This window comes from Phascolarctos cinereus, unplaced genomic scaffold, assembly GCF_003287225.1.
Source record: "Phascolarctos cinereus isolate Bilbo 61053 unplaced genomic scaffold, phaCin_HiC Scaffold_5;HRSCAF=322, whole genome shotgun sequence".
Classification (NCBI taxonomy): Eukaryota; Metazoa; Chordata; class Mammalia; order Diprotodontia; family Phascolarctidae; genus Phascolarctos; species Phascolarctos cinereus.
Window position 1 is genome coordinate 150,554,280 of NW_027555958.1, and position 20,667 is coordinate 150,574,946.

General features: G+C 38.7%; 1 protein-coding gene across 2 annotated transcripts in view; it reads left to right on the plus strand.

The window, feature by feature from the left end:
- METTL24 (methyltransferase like 24) overlaps positions 1-20,667 on the plus strand; it is a 207,670-nt gene that overhangs the window by 36,907 nt on the left and 150,096 nt on the right. For both annotated transcript variants that reach the window (XM_021008076.2, XM_021008073.2), the window contains exon 2: positions 11,889-11,984. In XM_021008076.2, the coding sequence (XP_020863735.1) occupies positions 11,889-11,984 (96 nt within the window). The remainder of the gene's footprint in view (positions 1-11,888; positions 11,985-20,667) is intronic.

The following is a 20,667-nucleotide window of genomic DNA, read 5'->3' on the forward strand; positions in this document are numbered from 1 at the left end:
GTAGCAAAACAAGTTCTGTCTTTTCCCTTAAAACAGGACATACTATATCTTGAAAAACACAGAAAGACCTTTGGATATATATAATTTTAGATCATTTTTAAGGCTGAAAGTTTTTTTTTTTAAATCAAGGAATATTAATGACTTGGGGAGGTTTTTACTAATTGATCAGAACTTCCTAGATAATGCCTTACATTTTCTATTGATAGTAATAAAAATGTTAGCTTTTATTATACTTTTAAGTTTTTTTTCTTTTCTTTTTCTTTTTAGCCACCGTGGGATGTGTTTTGTTTTTACTCTGCAAATGGAATTCTTCTGACTCACATAGAAAAGTTGTTGATTTTAAGTTGTCAGTTAAGAAAAAAAACTCATTGTCTATCCACATACTCTTTCTTTCCAACTTGCAGAGAGAATCAGAGACAAATGTAGGACTGAGCCTATAGCCTACCCTTTTGTTCATTTTAAAATTTCTTATAAGTTTTTAGTGCCACTTTGAGTTAGACTTCATGAATTTTCCTTGTCATAGTTGATTTAATTTCTAATAATTTTAAGCTTGGGCTTGCACACTGCATAATGATTTAGAGGCATCAACTCGATAGGGAAAAGCATAATGCACTGTGGTCCAGATTACATTTTAGTGGGAGGCCTGTCAAATTTGATATATCTGTATTTAACAGAGCTGTTTGGCTAGGCAGGGCTGGAGGTAAGTAGCACAGGACTCTAAACCATGCTTCATGCTCTCTGGCCATTCTCCTCATCCCACTCCCATCTGAAGGGAGGATTATTTTTTGCTGGGTGACGGAGTAGTAGGGGAAGGGAAGGCTGACTCTAAGGTGGGAAGAAAAGGTGGAAGGCAAGTTCCCTTTAGGAGCAGGTAATGGATGTTTATTGAGTGAAATAGAATATTAAGCTGGAAGTCTTTGAGCTGTCTTAATGTAGACATCCCTGGGTCCATTTATAGGATCCTGGGCTCTGATAGGTGAGCTATGGCCTCCTTTTCCCTGAAACAAGGCCTTCCTTCATATCACTTGCTGATTATTCCCAAACCATGCCATGATAGGCATAAAACCTCTCTCTTAAGTCCTCCTCCCTATTGGTGGATCTCCTTTATGTGGTATCATCCTCTCTTAGAATGTAAGTTCCTTGAAGGCAGGGGCTGCCTAACTTTATTATTTGTATCACCAGTGTTTGGGACTATGACTGACACAGAGTAACCATTAATAAATACTTTAGCATTCATCATTCTTTCTATTTAAGAAAGTATCTTTGGGGCCTCAGGATATCCTGGAGATTGGGCTGATACTATCTTTTCTCTCCCAGGGTCACCAAACAAGCTATCTCAAGACCAGAGAAGGAACCCACAGGGACTTGGGTTAGTGCTAAGCACCTGCAGCATAGGTACCAAGGAATTTATGAAGGAGGGGATGACTTCTGCGCAAGAACCCAAACATTACTGGAGGACTTAGCAATTGTCAGGGAGTCCCCCCTTTTATGGAGATTCAGTTGAAAGTTGTAAAGTGTGTGTGTGTGTGTGTGTGTGTGTGTGTGTGTGTGTGTGTGTAACCTTTTCTGAAATTTTAGTTTTGACTTCTCACAATTAAATTTTAAAGCACTGTCATTTTGGGGGAAGGAGGAGCCTGAATGCAAGGTGGGAAGGAAAGATGGAAGGCAAGTCCTTCTTGGTACCAGGCTATGGGTACCGAGTTTATTTATGGGTTTATTCAGTGAAATAAGAGTATTGAGCCAGAAGTCTGTGAGCTGTCCTAGTGTAGACATCCCAGGGCCCTATGGGGCTTTAAACTGGGACAGAAAATGAATAAAACATTATCAGGCAAAACAAGGTAGAAATGCAGTGCCTGGAGATTGCACATTGACAGCTATTTAGGCAATTGTGTCCCCTCCAGATACTATTTTGTTCTCCCTCCTTTTATTAAGAAGTATTGTACTTGCCGGAGTTACTATTTTCTAGCTACTAGATAGATACTCTAATTAGAGGCGAATTGCAGCTAAATAGCTAAATAAATTTCTTTTACTTGATTTAAACTCCACATATTCTTATTTTGCTTAGGGCCCCCTTCTCCCCTCCAGCCAAGATCATTATAGGCAGCATATTGTAGGCCTGCCAGAGCAGTATAATTTGTAAGCCCACCTCCCTCCCTAAATACATAACCAAAATGTAGAGGTTAGTGGATTCTGCAGATCATCAGTGCTTATTTTCATTGCCCTATGGGGTATTGTTAGCCTCTGAGTGTAGTATAGTAGAAATTTGAGGATGAATCTGGGAAGTTGTTGTTCAGTCGTTTTCAGTCATGTCTAATTCTTCATGACACCTTTTGGGGTTTTCTTGGCAAAGGTACTGGAGATACTGGCTTGCCATTTTATTCTCTAGCTCATTTTACAGATGAGGAAACTAAAGCAAACAGGATTAGGTAACTTGCTTAGGGTTACATGGCTGGTATCTGAGGCTGGATTTGAACTCAGGAAGATGAGTTTTCTTGACTCCAAGCCTGGCACTCTATACTGTGCCACCTCACCACCCCAGTCTGGGAATGCTTCCTACCAAAGATCTTCCATTTCATTTGTGTGAGTATTCATTCCCTGGATTTAAATACATCATCACCCCTCCAGGCCTTTGTCTTTATTTTTTTCAATTTGTATCTCCAGCACAATGCCTGGCACATTGTAGGCACTTAATAAATGTTTATTGACTATTGACCTTGTAAATGATTTAATAATGAGCAGTTGTGGCCAAATGAATATATCAGCTGGTGGCTAACCCCCTTGGGTTGAATCTCCTCAGACTTAGCTAGACTGGTCTAGTCAATGGCCAGTTCTTGAAGCCTTCATTACTTGATAGGACCCATATTTAAAGTCTACCACCATAGCCTGCAGGAGTACAGGGTCACCTTCCTACATGGGGAGCCTAGAAAGAGAAGGTGAACAGGGCATCAGCATTGAAATATTACTCTCTCAAATTGGAACATGAAGGTGTACAGAGGCACTGAGCAAAAGACCACAATGTTGTATACATTCTTAGGGAGGAGGGGGGCGAGGAACAGGAGAAAGAGCTGGTCAGTGCCAGACTCTTGGAATTAAGAGAATCCCAGAACATAGCCTTCTAGAGAAAGAAGGAGGAGTTCTTAGAGAAAGCCAACCTCTTGGAGAAAAGATTGAATAGATGGCCCTGATGTTGGAGTAGGAAGGGACTAAACCATGAGACAGAGGAGCAAAGACATGGAGTTTGTCCTTTATTACCTTAATTCATATGGAAGAGTTCTGATGGAAAGACAGTTGCTTTTTTCATCATCCCAAATTGATTTGCCTTTCCTGGGGAATCCAAGGCCTTAGGGTAGAACTATAAAGCTAGAAATATTTATAGGTGCCGGGTAAAGGTAAGACTCATTAAGTGAGGGGGGGCCTTCCTCATTAAGTGTCCCAAATTCACGTCCTTCTAAGGCAACTTCAAGCCTTTAGGCTAGTGTTATATGGTGATATATTTCCTTGGGATGATATCTTGGACTCACTGGAAAGGGAAGGAGAATTGCATCGCTTGTTATGTAGAACAAAAGCTGTCCTTTATTTGATATGTGCTGTTGCTTAAAGGGCTTGCTTGGGAACTGGAGACCCTTTAATCCACCTCAATATTGATTAAAACATGATCTATAGTTTGAGATTATTTGAAGAAACTCTAGATGAGAGCAAAATGAGCCATAGAGATTGATTCTGGAAATGTCTTCCAGATTAAACTCAGTCCATATAAACACAGAGCTTAGGGTGCTGAGCTGTAGTTTACACATAAAAGATAAATACAACTTAAATAATTATCATCTCAGACATATGCCAACTCTTCTAAGCTAGGGGAGTTTCTCTGGCTAGCTGTAGTATTGAACAGCTGGTTGAATGAAGAAAAATAGAAAGTAAAGAGAAAGCAAAGTTGTGTGGAGAAACATTTCTCTGGAGTTTCTTCTTAGACCAGAAGGGGAGACAAAATATATGTGTTATTTTTTTCCTCAAGGTCTTTGTGTTTAAAGCTTTTGCTCAACTCTTGGAGGGTGAGAAGAGAAATGAGGAAGAGATTAGGAACCTGGATTCTAAGGTTATTAAATCATCTTCTAAACTCCCCTATAAGTCTTAAGAAAAATAAGAGCATAGTGACAGTGAAGAATTCTGTTTTGAGACCAGTGAGGACCTTTTAAACCCATAGGGTCTAGCCAAACAGGGGTTGCTGAGCTTCCTCAGATTAAAAGGCAGCAGAAATCTTCTTCCAGATGTTAGTACAGCTACTACTACAAATAACATTCCAGTTTCTGTGGATTCTAGAGAAACTTATCCTTTGACCCTAGTTTTGATGCTGCTCCACTGACTTCCTACATGCTATCTCAGACCCTTGGATTAATAAATGGAACTTTCCCACCTTGGCCTGGCATCATGGGGACTGACTCAGTCTGGCAGATCATACTCATGCCTTGTCCTGAGTGCTTAAAACCTCATGACCTAGATCAGTCACCATGACGACAGCCTTCAGCTGTCAGCTGAAACCTAGAATTGGACAAATAATAATTTAAGAAAATGTCAGCTTTCATAGGATTTAGAGCTAGAAGGCACCTTCAAGATCAAATAGTCTGTCAGTTCTCCATGTGTGCTTCCCTTTTCAGGGAAAGGATAAAAACTGAAGAGAAGATACAGAATTTCAAATGAGGAAGTCCTGGGAAAGTTGAAACTGCTAGTATTCAAAAGAATTCACAACCTGCCCCCATCAAGCAAACAGATGAGCTGCTGTAGTGACTAAGAGGTGAACCAGTACGTGTGTGTGTGTGTGTGTGTGTGTGTGTGTGTGTGTATCATTTCTTGTCTTTGTATGTCAAGAACTTAGCATAGTGCCTGGCACATAGTAGGTGCTTAATAAATACTTGTTAAGTAATTGATTAAAACAGTAAAAAGAAAAATCCCCTTTTGGGTAGGCAGGAAAAAATCCTGGAATCTCAAGAGTTGGAAGAGACTTTACAATCCAGGTCCAACCTTTCCCTGAAGAAAAAAATCTTCTCTATGAAATACCAATCCATTGTTTGAAGTCCTTTTACTGAGGTCATTCGTTCCAATTTTGGATAGTAGTTTTAGATAGAGGTTCCCAAACTTATTTGGCCTACTGCCCCCTTTTAAAAAAAATTTCTCAGCACCCCTTGAAAATCTACTTCCTTTAACCCTTTAACTTTTTTTCTTGAAATTTGCATCATTTCAAGAAAATATAAAATATATTTTTTACAAAAATGATTCATCTGAAATTTAATAATTATAAATTTGTGGGGGATTTTCCTGCATTTTCCTGCATCAAAATTTTGAAGACACGATATTGTCTCATGTAACTGTATAGTATTGTATTATAAACAAGTCATTCATTACACACACATATTCCTGCCCATGCATGCTGGACTTCCCAACAATGCGAGACCTGCTTGCCTACAATAGTGCTTGTTGGTGGACTTGACCACAGATCAGTTATAACTTGCATTTTTTGTGTTTATTTGGAAAATAATGTCATCACTGCAACTTTATTACACAACAGATGAAACATGTACAAACAATTTTTCAAAATTGTCTTCTTTTCTTTTGTTTTCACCACCCCCTTATTTTTATTCAATGCCCCCCCAATTGCACTTGAGGCTACTACCACCCGCCTATCATTCCAGCACCCCTCAGAGCATGGTATTGCCTATTTTGGGAACCTATACTCTAATTGTTAGGAAGGTTTTCCTTACAAAGAGCTGAAAGAGCTATCTATCCATAACTTCTACCTATTGCTTCTTACCTCTAACTTTTATTTCTCTTGGGAACTAATCCCTCACTAATCCTTCAAATATTTGAAAACAACTTTTCTGGGCTGGTCCTGACTCAGATGAGTAGTCCCTGTTAGTTTAGATTCAGTATCAGAACAAAATGAGACACTCATTAGGTCATTTAACAGTTAATAAAAGGAGATTTACTTAGTCATGCAGCAGAAAAATATTGAACAAGGATTGGCTTTGAGGCACCTAAAGTTGATTTGTCTGAGGGAAGGTCTCATCTTCACCTACCTGCTAAGCATTTGAGAACCTCTCAAGAGCCTTGTGATTGCTTTGTACTCAAGTGAAATAGAAGTGATATCAACTGTCTGAGCCCTTAGTCACCTGAGCCTACCATGTCTCAAGAAATGTCTCATTACTTTAAATTTTTATAAAAATGTAATATATTCTCATTATCTTTTAAGGAAAAGTTAGCCCTACTTGTATGAGGAGAAGGGGTTAGAATATTGCTCCTACCACATGTCCCTTCTAAGTCTTCCCTTCATTAGGTTAAGCATCCCCGGGTTCTTCAACCAATTACAAAATAGAATCATCTCAAGATCTTTCATCTTCCTTATTGTTTTCCTCTGAATGCTTTTTGGATTATTGACGTACTTCCTACAACGTAGATCCAAGGACTGAACAAAATACGACAGATGTGGTCTGAGAAGGGCATGCAGAGAAATTACAGTTTTCTTCATTCTAGACACTTTCATCTTAATGCAGTCTGAGATCACATTAGTTTTTTGTTTTTGTTGCCATATCATTCTGTTGACTTATATTGAATTTGTATTCCATTAACACCCTCTCCCCTTTTTGGCCTCTTCCGTCTTGTATTTGTAAAATTGATTTTTGAATGTAAGTGTAGAACTTTACATTAATACCTATTAAACTTCATCTCTTTAGATTTGACCTAGTATCTCTAGTCCATGAAGATATTTTTGGATTCTGTTAAGCAGTAAGTTAACTATGTCTCCTAGATTTGTGTCATCTGAAAAATAATGAACATCTTACCTAAACCTCAGCCTAAGTTACTAATTGAGAGAAATGATTATTAATAGCCAATGATTTGGGGAGATTGAAATTTCTTCCCCTTTTTTCTAAAGTCCTCATTTCAAAGTTCAGTCTCTGAAGGACATTACTGATAATGTGATTGAATTAACTTCTGTCCTCAGTCTTGTCAGACCCCACTCAGCCTTACAAGGAATTTAATCTAAGGTGGGGAAGCTCATTGTGCTCTATAGGTTTGGGTGGGGATAAATTCTTTGATTAGATTGCCCAAGGTTGGGCAATTTAGAAGTAAAAGACATAAAGTGACATTCCCCCAGCCCTTCATTGTAATAGCCATTCTCTCATTAATTGTTAACATATTAGAGTTGATCACTATCCTCAGGAACACCCACTCTCCCAAGGGCATATAAACTGTGAGCCCACTGCCATGATTGGTCTTTGGCATTTGAGAGTGTCACTGACCCTTTTTATTAATAAAATGCTAGAATTATTTAGTAAAGTGATTAATTACTCAGAAACTATGCCTCCAATTTTTTAAATATCACATAATAAAAGTGTTAGGTAGTACCTGCCACAGACAGAGTCCATTCATTTTACAGATGGAAGAACTAAAGCCCAGTGAACTTAAGGTCATATATATATAGTAAGCATCAGAGTTGGAATTTGAACCCAGGTCTTTTGATTACAACCTAGTGCTCTTTATAGTACATTATACTGCCTCTTATAAGCTGGCAAAATAGTAATGATTACTGACATTTATATAGAGCTTTATGTATGTCAACCACTATCGTAACTGCTTTGCAAATATTATGTCATTTGAGCCTCACAACAACCCTGGGAGGTAGCTGCTATTATTATCTCCATTTTACAGAAGAGGAAACTGAGGCAAACAGAGGTTAAGTGACTTGCCTGGAGTCTCACAGCTGGTAGGTAAAGGTCTGAGGCTGTATTTGAGCTCTCAAAGACTCCTGTCTTCCTGACTCGTAAGCTCAGTGTTTATTGTTCCACCTAGCTGGTAACTAACTATTTCTTTATCTCTCCTTTTTTTTTTCCTTCCTGGGGGCAAGAGGAAGTTGTTTTACAGGCATATCCCAATTTATGAACCCAACTGTAAACCAACCTATACATAAGAATGGTGACAGCTGTCAAGGCCTTATTCTCCAATTCCCCCAGCTATCGGCTCTATTCCAGCTCTGTCACTGGATTCCTGCCTTTCTGCTTCCAAAAGCCCTCCCAGATACTGTTCTACTGCTGCTGGTGAATGGGAGTTGCTGAGTCTTCACATTGCTTTCTTATCCCCTTTCTTGTAGGGTTCTGTAATTCTGTAAATTTCATTCCCCCCTTGTCTTCCCTTTCCCCATAAGTGGGATCAGAGTCTTGGGCTTCAAGCCTACTATTAGTTTTATTACAGTTCAATTAAATAATAGCTTAAATAGGATTTGGGGGGACTGTCATCATTTATAACATTGTTTTTTGAAGTAGGAAAATACATTTAAAGGCACAAACAATACTTACAGACTTTTTGGAACTTAACTTCTTTGGAAATTGGAGGCTGGCAATATGGTGGTTTTATGAGAAAACAGGGTCCCTTAGTTTGATTCCCAGTTCTGTCCCTGTGTGACCTTGGGCAAGTCGCTCAATTTCTCTGTGCCTCAGTTTACTCGTTTGTAAAATGAGAGGGTTGGACTAGATTGGTAGTGTCAAACTCAAATAAGAACAGGGCCACTAAACATATGTAAGGATCCCTGAGGGCCACATATTAACTCAGTTAAAAAATGTAATATTATCAATATTTTATTATATTTTTATTTGTTGCATTAAATATTTCTTGTATGTATATGTGTGTGGATATATAAATAAATAAACAAATTTATTGGTTGATTTATTTATTTATTTTTGACTAGGCAATGGGGTTAATGATTTGCCCAGGGTCACACAGCTAGGAAGTATTATGTGTCTAAGGCTAGATTTGAACTCAGGTCCTCCTGACTCCAGGGCTGGTGCTCTATCCACTGCACCACCTAGCTGCCTCTCCAATTACATTTTAACCTGGTTCAGGCTGTACTCTGCCTCTGTACTAGATGACCCCTGGGGTCCTTTCCATTCCAAAGGACCACGATCATAGACTTTACTCTGTAGAAGGAATTCTCACACCACGAGTTTCCTTCACAGATCCACTTCATACTTTTGTGTATATGTTTTGTGTTCCACACTAGCTTTAAATTTCTGGAGCAGTCTGTGTAATCTGTAGTGCCTTGGACATAGTAGGGATTCAAGAAACATTTTTTTAAACAATTTTCCCTGAAGCCTTGAGGTTAGCTAGGGCTGAATGGATATGTATGTCCAGGGAATCTTGCATGTATGTATCTGTTTATCCCAAGGACAGAAAGTCCTGAGCTGGGCTTGGGGAGGGAGGAAGAGTCCATCTCTGCTAGCTGTACTCTGCTTCTGGGCCAAATTAAGAATAGGTGAGACCTTGGAATGATGGAGGCAAATGATGCCTCATCCAATAATGAAATGTTATTAATAATTGCAATTGGTAATGCAAAATGGAACTTTCGGGTTCCTGCAAACCTGTGACCTCTCTGGCTTTTACATTAACTCACCTCTACTCTCTATCCACTTTTTGAGTCATTTTTCCATTGTGTCTGACTCTTCATGACCTCATTTGGGGTTTTCTTGGCAAAGATATCGAAGTGGTTTGCCATTTCCTTCTCCAACTTATTTTATACACAAACTAGGAAGTGTCAGAGGCCAGATTTGTACTCAGAAAGATGAGTCTTCCTGACTCCAGGCTGGGCACTCTATCCACTGTGCCATTGGACTTCAGGAATTAGCAAACCACAGAGTGGAAAATTTGCAAGCCTAGTGTAGCAACACGCTACATAAGTAATGTTACTTTTTATTAGAAGCGTTCCTGAGGTGTGGGCTCTTTCTAGTTCCTTCCTGCATACCCAGGAAAGGATCTCCTGTTGGTTTAATCAGTTGACAAATATTTATTAAGTATCTACAGTGTTGCAGAGCACTGTGCTAGGCACTGGAAATTCAAAGATAAGCAATAATACAAAAATTGGTTTGCCTCTTTTTATTATACTAATGCCAATTTTCTTCCTTTGTGTTTTATCTTTTAAAATTTGTTATTGCTATCTTTTGTTTTCATCTTGCCTGTTTCCCTCTATATCTCGCCCCACCCCCAGAGAGACATCTCATATTTTAAACCTTTTTTTTTAAAGAAAAAGAGTGGAAAAGTCAGCAAAACCAATAAATATATCAAATAAATGTGACAACATGTGTGTGCAATTCACAACATTTGTGGATCCCCACCTATCTCTCAAAGGAAGTTGAGGGAAGTATCTTCTCCTATCTCTCTTTTGAGCATGTTTGTTCATTTTAATTTTGCAACATTCATTCACGACAATTCCTCATTTATTTACTTGATGGGAAGAGGACTGGAAGTGAATTGTTTTAGAAGAATAGCAGCCTCAGCTTTCCCATTTGAACTGCTGTGTCTTCAGTTTTTATCTTTTTCCTGAAAGGGGAAAATCACATGAAGAGCTGACAGCCTTTCAGAAATTATGAACATCTGGTGATAGGTAAGGCCTAAGTTTCAGATAGGGAGGGAAATGGAGCTGTCCACTGAGGTGCATCTTCTCTCTGAGGAAGATAAAAATGTGGAGTTATAATGATGGGTGGGAGATGTGCAACTGCCCCATTGGATGCCCCAGATTTCTGAAGCTTAGCTTCAGATACCCATGGAGATAAAGGATTTCTTTCTGCTAGAATTGTGTAGTGCCTTTTTTGTAATACATAGTGAGAGATAAGAGAGATCTTGATGGGGTTTAGTGGAATTTGCCTTTGATTAGAAGTACATTCCATTTTGAACTGCTCTGGGGCTTGGTATTCACATGTACCACATGGCAACTTGGCTCTCTCAGGTTCTAGTTCTCTGTGGCAGCCAAGGATTTAGGGAAAAGAAGGCCATAGTAACTTGCTGGGTTGGCTATATTCATAATCTGCTTGTTTTCTGAGTGTTGGAAGCTGATTTGCATTTTCCTACCTAATTTTTTTGGGACAGCTAGGTGGCACAGTGGATACAGCTTCGGCTTGGAATCAGGAAGACTCAATCCAGTTAGAGACACTAGCTGTGTGACCTTGGGCAAGTCCCTTAACCTTGTTTGCCTCAGTTTCCTCATCTGTAAAAGGAGCTGGAGAAAGAAATGGCAAACCAGTCCAGTATCTTTGCCAAGAAAACCCCAAAGAGGGTCACAAAGAGTTGAACATGACTGAACAACAGCAACTACAAATGTAATGTTTTTTATAATCATCCTCCCAAACCACAGATACCTCAAATATCTTTTCTCTTTGCAACCTGGCTTATGTTCTCTGCAAAACCATCAATGATCTTTTAACTACATCTTAAACTCAGTATGTCCAAAAGGCAACTTATTATCTTTTACCCTAAACCTCCTCTTTTCCCTGCTCCCTATGCTAAATTGCCCATTTCTGTGGAAGGCAACACCACCCTCCCAATGTCTCAGGCTCCCAATATAGCTGTTGTCTTTGACTCCTCATTATCTCCCCCCCCCATAATCAACCTGTTGTGAAGGCACATCAATTCTACCTTTGCAGCATCTCTCAAATATTTCTCCTTCTGTACTCTGATGCTGCCATTACCCTGGTGTATGCCTTTATCATCTCTCTACTCATTTAACCACAACTCTTTTTTCAGGCTCCTGATGCCTCTTTCCTAGACTACCAAAATATCCTTCTAGTTGGTCTCTATTCTCAAGTTTCTCCATCTCCTTACTCCAGTCCATCCCGTGGCCTTCCTTGGTGCTTTCCACTGAGAATTCCTTCCTCTTTTACTTTTGTATACTCTAGGTATCTTCTACGTACCTTGATATTTACATATTATCTCCTCCATTAGAGGGTATGCTCCCTGAAAGCAGGGACTGAGTAGTTGACTTTTGCCTTTATTTGTATCCCTAGTGCAGCGCCTGACCCATAGAAAGTTCTTCATCCATGCTTGCTAGCTGATTGACTGAGTTTTCTCTGTTATAGTTCCGTTGGCATATTGATCTCCAGCCTTGGGCAAGTCCATCTCAGTCCCTGAATGAAGAAGCCATGAGGTTCCTGAAATACATCAACACCACTCAGGTTGGATTTTATGCTATTATGCTCATCTAAGCTAATGTTAAATAGATATGAAAGATATGATTGTCATTTCTCCTCAAGGAGATTTCTAGGGGAAAAGGAGGGAAAACGATGGAGTTATAGGTGATCTCAATGATGCCCGAGAGCTAAGAGCAACCTCTGATAGAGATTTGGATTTGATTTCTGTGGCTGAGCTGCTTACATCTAGCATCTTCAGTAGAGGTGGATAATGGGCCCTCTATTTTATAAAAGCTAACATTTATACAGCCTTTATTATGTGCCAGCTATTTCACTAAGCACTTTATAATCCTCTCATTTGACCCTCACAACAACTCTGCAAAGTAGGTACTATTATTGTCTTCATTCTATAGATGAGGAAACTGAGGCAAATGGATTAAGCCTAGGGTCACACAGCTAGAAGTGTTTGAGGTCACATTTGAACTCAGGTCTTCCTGAGTTCAGGACTGACTCAGGTCCAGTGCTCCATTCACTGTGCCATCTAATTGTCTGAAATATTTTCCTGGCTTTGGAGTCAAAGGGCTTGACTATGAATCTCAGGTTTATGGCTAATCTGTGTGACCTTGGGCAAGTAACTTCATCTCTTGAAGTCTGTTTTCTCATTTGTGAAGTAAGAGAGTTGAGCTACATGACCTCTGAGGTCTTTTCCAGTCCTAAATCTATGATCCTTCAAAAAATGACATCCTTTAGCATTTTATGAAAACTTTGGAAAGTTGCAGTGAAAATCATGATCTCAACTTGTGAATAACCAGGTAAAAGACAAAGAAGAAAAACCTTATATTAAGTCCCTGCTACATTTGGAGGGATCCATTCACTCTTATATCTCTGCCACAGACTTTCTTGGCAGAATTAAGTGTGCTAGCTGGGACCTATGGTTATAATAATGAACAGAAAATGAAACCACATACTCACTCAAGCTCTCACATTTTGAATCATTAGAGAGGATGGGACTTTATGCAATGACTTAACAAGCTCTGGCAGTTTTTGCACAACTCCTCTGGTAGGGTTGCTGACCTGATGGGGGAGGAAGGAGTATCAATTTTAGACAGTTGATAATTCTTGACAGGTCAATCAGGAGTTTCCATTTTCAGAGCTGCATGACCCCAAGAGATATAAGTGAAATAAGAGCCCAAGAGAAATCTAACTACTGAGTGGAGAGCTTCCACTGAGTTAGATACTGATGAGCTCCAACTACCAGTAATCCAGGAATGATTATCACAACAAATATAACTATACTTCTAAGTTGGGTGTGGGCTTTGGAGATCCATTAGTTAGTGACTTAACTTGTGCATAGTGCAATGGAAAGAACATTGGTTCTAGAGGCAAAATACCCAGATTGAAATCTCACATCTAATGATTGCTACCTATGACTTTGGGCGCAACCTTCCTGGGCCTCAGTTTCATCTATAAAATAGGGCTGGTGCTCTTCTCTTTTCTATGTATAGTCTCATACTTGATAACCCCAACTGCTTTAAGGGGTTCAATTATTCATCTCTATGTACATAATTTCCAGATTTTTTTTTTAGTCAATTTGGGTTAAGTGACTTGCCCAGGGTCACACAGCTAGTAAGTGTCAAGTGTTTGGTCTGAGGCCAGATTTGAACTCAGGTCCTCCTGACTTCAGGGCCGTGCTCTATCCACTGTGCCACCTAGCTGCCCCCACTATGCCACCTAGCTGCCCCTACCATGCCACCTAGCTGTCCCCCATAATTTCCAGATCTTCACATATAGCCCTAGTCTTTTTCTAGAGCTCCACTCCTCCATTGCCAATTGCCTGTTGAAACTGGACATCTCGTTGGCATCTCAAACTCAATTTGTCCAAATCATTCCTTCATCTCTCTCTCTAAGCCCATATGGCTCTCAAATTTCCCTAATACAGTTAATGGTACCATGATCTTTGCATTAACCTAGACTCACAACCTCAGGGTTACTCTCCAATTCTCAATCACTCCACATATCCAATCAATTGCCAGATCTTGTTATTGGTTTCTCTACAACAGTGTTATCAAATTTAAATAGAAATGGGGCCACTAAATTGTATGCAAGGATGCTAATGGGTCTCATATTGACTTAGAGAACCACAACTTGAAATTATCTATGTCTTTGTTGAATGTTTAACTATTTTGTTAAATATTTCCCAATTACATTTAGCCTGATTCAGGCCACCCTCATGAGGTCTGTGGGCCAAATATTGCCTACTGGTGCTATATGGCGTCTCTGTTCTACCACATTGCCTTCCTCTCCCTCTGTCCACATAGGGTATCATGCCCTTAACTGTGAGTGCTCTGTCCAAAGGAATGTAAATTTTGATGGCTGAAACCTAGCAAGATATCTTGGGATTTATGGGCTAGATTTTTTTTCTTAAAGACCATGCCTTAAACCCAATTCACTTTGGCTGTCATTGATTGGCCAACAATAAGCCTCAGCCCAAACTCCACTTAGTGGTCATTGTTTGATGGCTCAGAGTGAATGTAAACAGTAATTGTTTCTGGTTTTTTTTGTTTTTATTTTTGTTTTTATTTTTTTTAATTAGGTAAAAGGGGCCTTGGCTTGGCTCATTTCTTACCTAGCCTTAATCACTGAATGGGTGTTGCTTCAGTCAAAGTGAGAACTGGGAAGGACCTTAGCTTAAAAAGGCCAAGATCTCCCACTGCGTCCAGGGCCATCTCCAGTCATCCTGATCTATATGTTGTCACTGGACCCAAATGGCTCCAAAAGAGAAAGTTGGGGTGGTTACTTTGCACAGCCCTCCCTCTCTTAAATCTAATTCACTTGCAAGTCATGGCATCACTTTCCTGAGATCATGGTCCTCTTCCAGAACAAAGGACAAACAACAGCCACGTCTATTCTGTACATCTGCTTCTCTTCACTCATACAACCATCACCTTAATTCAGGTCCTTATCATTTCTCTCCTAGATTATTGCACTGGTTTCCTTAATTAATTTCTCTGCTATAAGCTCTCCCTGCTCCAGTCCATTCTCCATAGTCTCCAAAGTGATTTTCCTAAAGTGCAAGTATGATCATGAAATTTCCCTGCTCAATAAACTCCCGTGGCTTTCCCTAAGCTACAGGAGCAAATTTAAACTCCTCTCATATTTCTCTCCTCTCCACACTGTCTACAATCCAGCTATACTGGCTTATTTTCTGCTTCTTATGCACAATTCTTCATCTCTCATACCCCTGTCTTAGCACTGGCTGTCCAAAGCCTGAAATGCTGTCCGTCCTCGCCTCTGTGTTTTATAATCCTTGGATTCCTTCAAAACTGAGTTCAAAAGTCACTTTCTATAGGAGGACTTTCCTGGTCCCTGGAGTTTTCTTTCTCCTATTGCTTTCTCCTCTCAAGTTTACCTTGTATTATATTTATTTCACATGTGATTTTCTTGGCATAGCTACTGGAGTGGTTTGCCATTTCCTTCTCTAGCTCATTTTACAGATGAGAAGACTAAGGCAAACAGTATTAAGTGATTTGCCCACTGCCAGTAAGTGTCTGAGGCTGGACTTGAACTTGTGAAGATGAGTCTTTCTGATTCTAAGCCCAGTGCACTAGCCACTGTACCAACTAGCTGCCCTTGCTTCATACACATTTACATTTTCACTCCCATTAGAATGTAAGCTCCCTGAGATCAAGGAGCCCCTTTGCTTTTCTTTTCATTCCCATTGCTTAGCACAGTGCTTGGAATATAATTAACTTAACAAATGCTTGTTGACTGATTGTTGGGTTGAGAGAGCTGGGGTAGATGCTCTCTCAGTTCCTTTCTAGCTCTGTGGTCCAATTCACTCCTTCCAAAGCAATCTCCATTTCCATAGCCCCAGCTTTAGTGAAGCAAAGAAGCTTAGAATTCTAGAAAAGAGTAAGCACATAGTCTGTGGGGCCCCATGAGTTCGACAACCCTCTTGAGTGTGAGGAACCAGATTAAAATGAACTTTGGGAAATATTTTTAAAAAATAAACAAAAATACAATAAAACATAGATAATGCTGGTAAGTGGTTTTCTAAGTCAATGTGTACAGGCAGGGATCTGTATGTATAGTTTAGTGGCCCTTGTTTCTGAGTTCTAGAAGACCAGCTTTTGGAGGAAGGGGGTATCCTTTTCTCTTCTCATATAGCATAATCAGAAAATCATAAGAACTTTAATCTTTTTTTTTCATTCACAGAGAAAGTAAAAGCTACCTGAATTAGACATTTAATTATGAGTAATGGGATGATAAATTAATCCCTCTACAGAATTTCAACTTAGCTTGCCACAAATCAACCTGTTGGATACTTGGACTTGAAAGTTATTTCTGTATTTTAATTAGAATTGTTTAATCTCTCCATGGTGCTGTCATTTTATCTCTTGATTTTACATGAAGGATGAGAAAGCTTAAGTTCTTAACTCCAGCTTAGTGAAGCCTTTGAAACACCCTAGGGGAAGATGGAAGCTGTTATGAATTGGATCTGGGAACCATAGGCTCTGCTACAAAAATAAAATAAAATAAACCCTCCAACTACATGTCTTCAAGTAGCTTTAAAAAAAAACACATAAAAGCTCTTGGAAGTATGAAATGATCCTTTCAAGCTCCTGTCAGGTTGTTCTTATGGTTGATGGCCCAAGAGAGAAAACCATTTTAAAAATAAACAGCCTAAGGAATAAATCATAGACTCATAGAACTGTAGAATTGGAAGAAACCTTATATTTTATTTATTCCAGTCTCCTCATTTTGCTGATGAAGTAACTAAAACTAGAGGAGCTAAGTGAGTTGTATGAGGTCCCATAGCTAATTTAGTAGCAGAACCAGCTCTCCTGACTCCAAATCCGACGTAGTTTTAAAGAAACCTTTATTAAATTAAAAAAAATAGTTCTTAAGGAACATAGCTTAAAATCAATTGTTGAGTCATTTCAGTCACGTCCTACTCTTCATGACCCCATTTGGGGTTTTCTTGGCAAAGATATTGGAGTGATTTGCCATTTCCTTCTCCTGCTCATTTTACAAATGAGGACACTGAGGCAAATAGGCTTGCCCAGGGTCACATAGCCAGTAAGCCTCTGAGGCCGAATTTGAACTCATGAGGATAGAGCCCAGGGCTCTATCCACTTTGCCACTTAGCTGCCCTTTAAATCAATAGTTTTATAGTAATTGTTGAATATATTTACAATAATCTAGGGTGGGTCCAATTATTCACTCAATAAGAATCATTTCTACTGTCTACACCTTATCATATGGAGCAATGTGGCCTAATGGATAAAGTTGCTCTAATCCTGCTTTAGACAAGAATCCTTTGCAAATCATATAACCATCTCATTACCTCAGTTTCCCTATTTGAAAAATGAAAGCAATAATAGTGTTTATCTCACAGAGTTATTGTGAAGTGTTGTAAGTTAGCTATTTTTACTTTGCAATTCCCATTCGTGTGCCTGCATTTTGCCAACCAGAAAGCTCTCGAAATTATCTCCTGAATGGCCCCCACAATAAAAATATTTTATGTCTTGGGACCCAACAGAAGCAAATGTAAACTGAACAGTCAGACAGTGCTGGAATTAGTGTGTTTCTAGAGGGCTGTTATTTAGTGTCCTGCTTCTAAAGAAACTAGGTTAGACCCCCAAGACTGGACCAGGCTTTTGCAAACAGCAGCGATATACAAGGACAATTGGTTACTCTGTCTTTAATTTTTAGGTACCAGAGCAAAAGCAAGAGAAATTGATGAGGGAGATTGCTTGTGACAGATAATTAACTCAAATTCCCTGAGTCTCTGGTCAATTCAATTAAACAAATAATTGTGAAGTACTTAATACATACTAGGCACCAGGCTAGGCCCTATGGGTGCAAAATACCTTCAAACTGCTTACTTTCAATTGGAAGATATAACGCTATGGATGAGTAAATGCAAATACAAGAACATTTGAGTAAAGAACAATTAAGGGCATGAAAAAAGGGACATGGGAACTGAGCTTTGAAGGAAGTTTAGGATTCTAAGAAGAAGAGATAAGGGAAAGAGTGCATCCCAGGCCTGCAGGACTATTTGTGGGAAGCCACCAAGGCAAGAGATAGATTAGGGAGTCATGAAGGACAGTCTCTATTTCTCAGTAAAGTAGGAGGTGGGGTCCTCTGCTGAGGGAATGTAGGGAGAGAAGACCAGAAACAATCAGTAATGGAGAGTGTGATAGATTCAATCAGGGAAGGATAAAGCATTATTATAAAGCAATGAGCGTCCAATTGAGATGTGTTGTGGTTGAATCATTTAAAGTCATGTCTGACTCTTGGCGACCTGTTCTGGGGTTTTCTTGGCCAAGATACTGGAGTACTTCATCATTTACTTTTTTAGCTCATTTTAAAGATGAGGAAACTGAGGCAAAAAGGGTTAAGTGACTTGGCCATGGTCACTTAGCTACTAAATGTCTGAGGCCAGATTTGAACTGAGGTCCTCCTGATTCCAGGGCCACCTACCTTTGCCACCCCCCCCATTGAGATTACATAAGATAAATTAATTATAGGTCCACATTCTATGGTTCTGAAATTCTAGAATTTTTTGCTAACTGGTGCTTTCCATTCCTCCTACATGCTGGATGGCAAAGCTTTTTTTTTTTTCAATTTTTTAACCAGGAACACCTCATTTAGAACCTATTTTAACAATGACAGCATGCAAGCCTGAAGTAATACACAACTCCCTGTTACTTAAAATTATCTCAGTTAGCCCTGGAGAATTCTAATGGGCAACACAACAATAAATCCTCTAATGCTGCTGAATGAATCCCACCCACGTCATTTTGTGGTGATGTTTTTCTGAATTATTTTGCTATGGAGAGGGGAAGGAGGATTTCTCCTATACATTAAGGCCTTATTTTTCATATGTTGTTACCTGTACTTTAATGAAACACCAGCAGGCCCATCCAAGTTTTCAGATAAGACCTTGTTGGCTAATCCAGCATAATATTGCACTCATGTTAATGAAAGCAGTATTTTCTTCAAGTGGGAAAGACGATTCTATACTCTTCTAGGTCCTGAGAAATGTCAGACATTGAAGGCTGGCAAACATAAAGCCATGAAGCACGATAAGGACTGTGCTATTTTCAGATAAGCCTTCCTGTTCAACCTCTGATGGCAGCTCCCCAAGCCATATGCCTTCAGGAAACATGCCTTGGGGAGTGTCTGGCTATGATAACATAGCGATTTCAAGCAACAGAAATCGTTTTAAAGGAAAAGGGGGAGAAAAAAAATAAAAAAGTTGTTGAAGGCTTTGTGGTCCTATCCTTCAGAAGTTAAATAAGAAAAATAACCAAGATTACATCAAGGCTCCTACGTGCTCTGCTTTCAGAAAACCCAATATATAAAAATACAAGCTTATAAAACTATAAATTAGGAAGTGATGATTTACCCTGTGGAAGGTAACCTTATACAAGGATCTATCACAGAGACTTTTAAAATTATTTTTTATTTGGTTAAATATTTCCCAATTGCATATAAAAACTTAGTAGTTATTATTTTTTAAAATAATTTTTTAATAAAATTAATAAAATAATAAAAAATAAAATTTTTAAAAATTGAGATCCAAATTTTCTCCCTCCAGCTCATCTCCACTCCATGAGAAGGCAAGCAATTTGATTTTGATTATACATGTGAGGTCATATAAAATGTATTTCCATATTACATAATTTTATATATTACAAAAGAAAACAAAACATAAAACAATAAAGAAAAAAATTTAAAAATATACTTTAATTTGCATTCAGAGCTTATCAGTTCTCTCTCTGGAGGTGGATGGCATTTTTTATCATGGATCCTTGGGAAGCATCTTGGATCATGGTCTTGATCAGAGTAGCTAAGTCTTTCACAGTCGATCATCCATACAATATTGCTGCTACTGTGTGCAAAGTTCTCCTGGTCATAATCACTTCACTTTGCATGAGTTCATGTAAGTCTTCCCAGGTTTTTCTGAAAGAACCTTGCTCATCAGTTTTCTTTAAAAAAAAAAGTATCTTATTTTTTCAATTGCATGTAAAGATAATTTTTAACGTTGATTTTTATAAAATTTTGAGTTCCAAATTTTTTCTCTCTCCTTCCTAAGACAGTAAACAATCTAATATGACAGAGGTCCTTTAAATGAGAGTTTCTTAACCTTTTTCTTTGTTATAAACTTCTTTGACAATCTGATACAATGTATGGATCTCTTCTCAGAATAATATTTTTGATTTATAAAATAAAATTTATAGGAGTACAAAGCAAGCCAATTATATTGAAATATGTTATTAAATATTAAGAGAAACAAATTCATGAGCCCTAGATCAAGAAGCCTTGCTTTAAATGGTGAACTGAGTACATTTCAAATTTGACTTGATTTCCAAAAATTTGACATACATGTAACTTTTTGTGATTATGCCTACTGAATGAAGTGGGATGTCTGTGAAATTGAAACAAAACATTCTTTAAGCCATAGATTCCGCTTGAGCTCCTCTGGTTAATGGTACAGCATAAACATAATGATGGTATTTGAAATGTGTTTTACATAATGAGTATAATTTTTCAAGCATTCTTTCTACCTACTCTTCTTAGATTCAGGACACAAAAATGAAGCAGGTTACAATAGTAACTTATCAATTAATTAATTAATGCTTGTTCACATAGGTTTATTTTCTAGAGTGTGCCTTTTTTATCTATCCATCCACTTTTTATGATTAAAATTGCAAGGGGG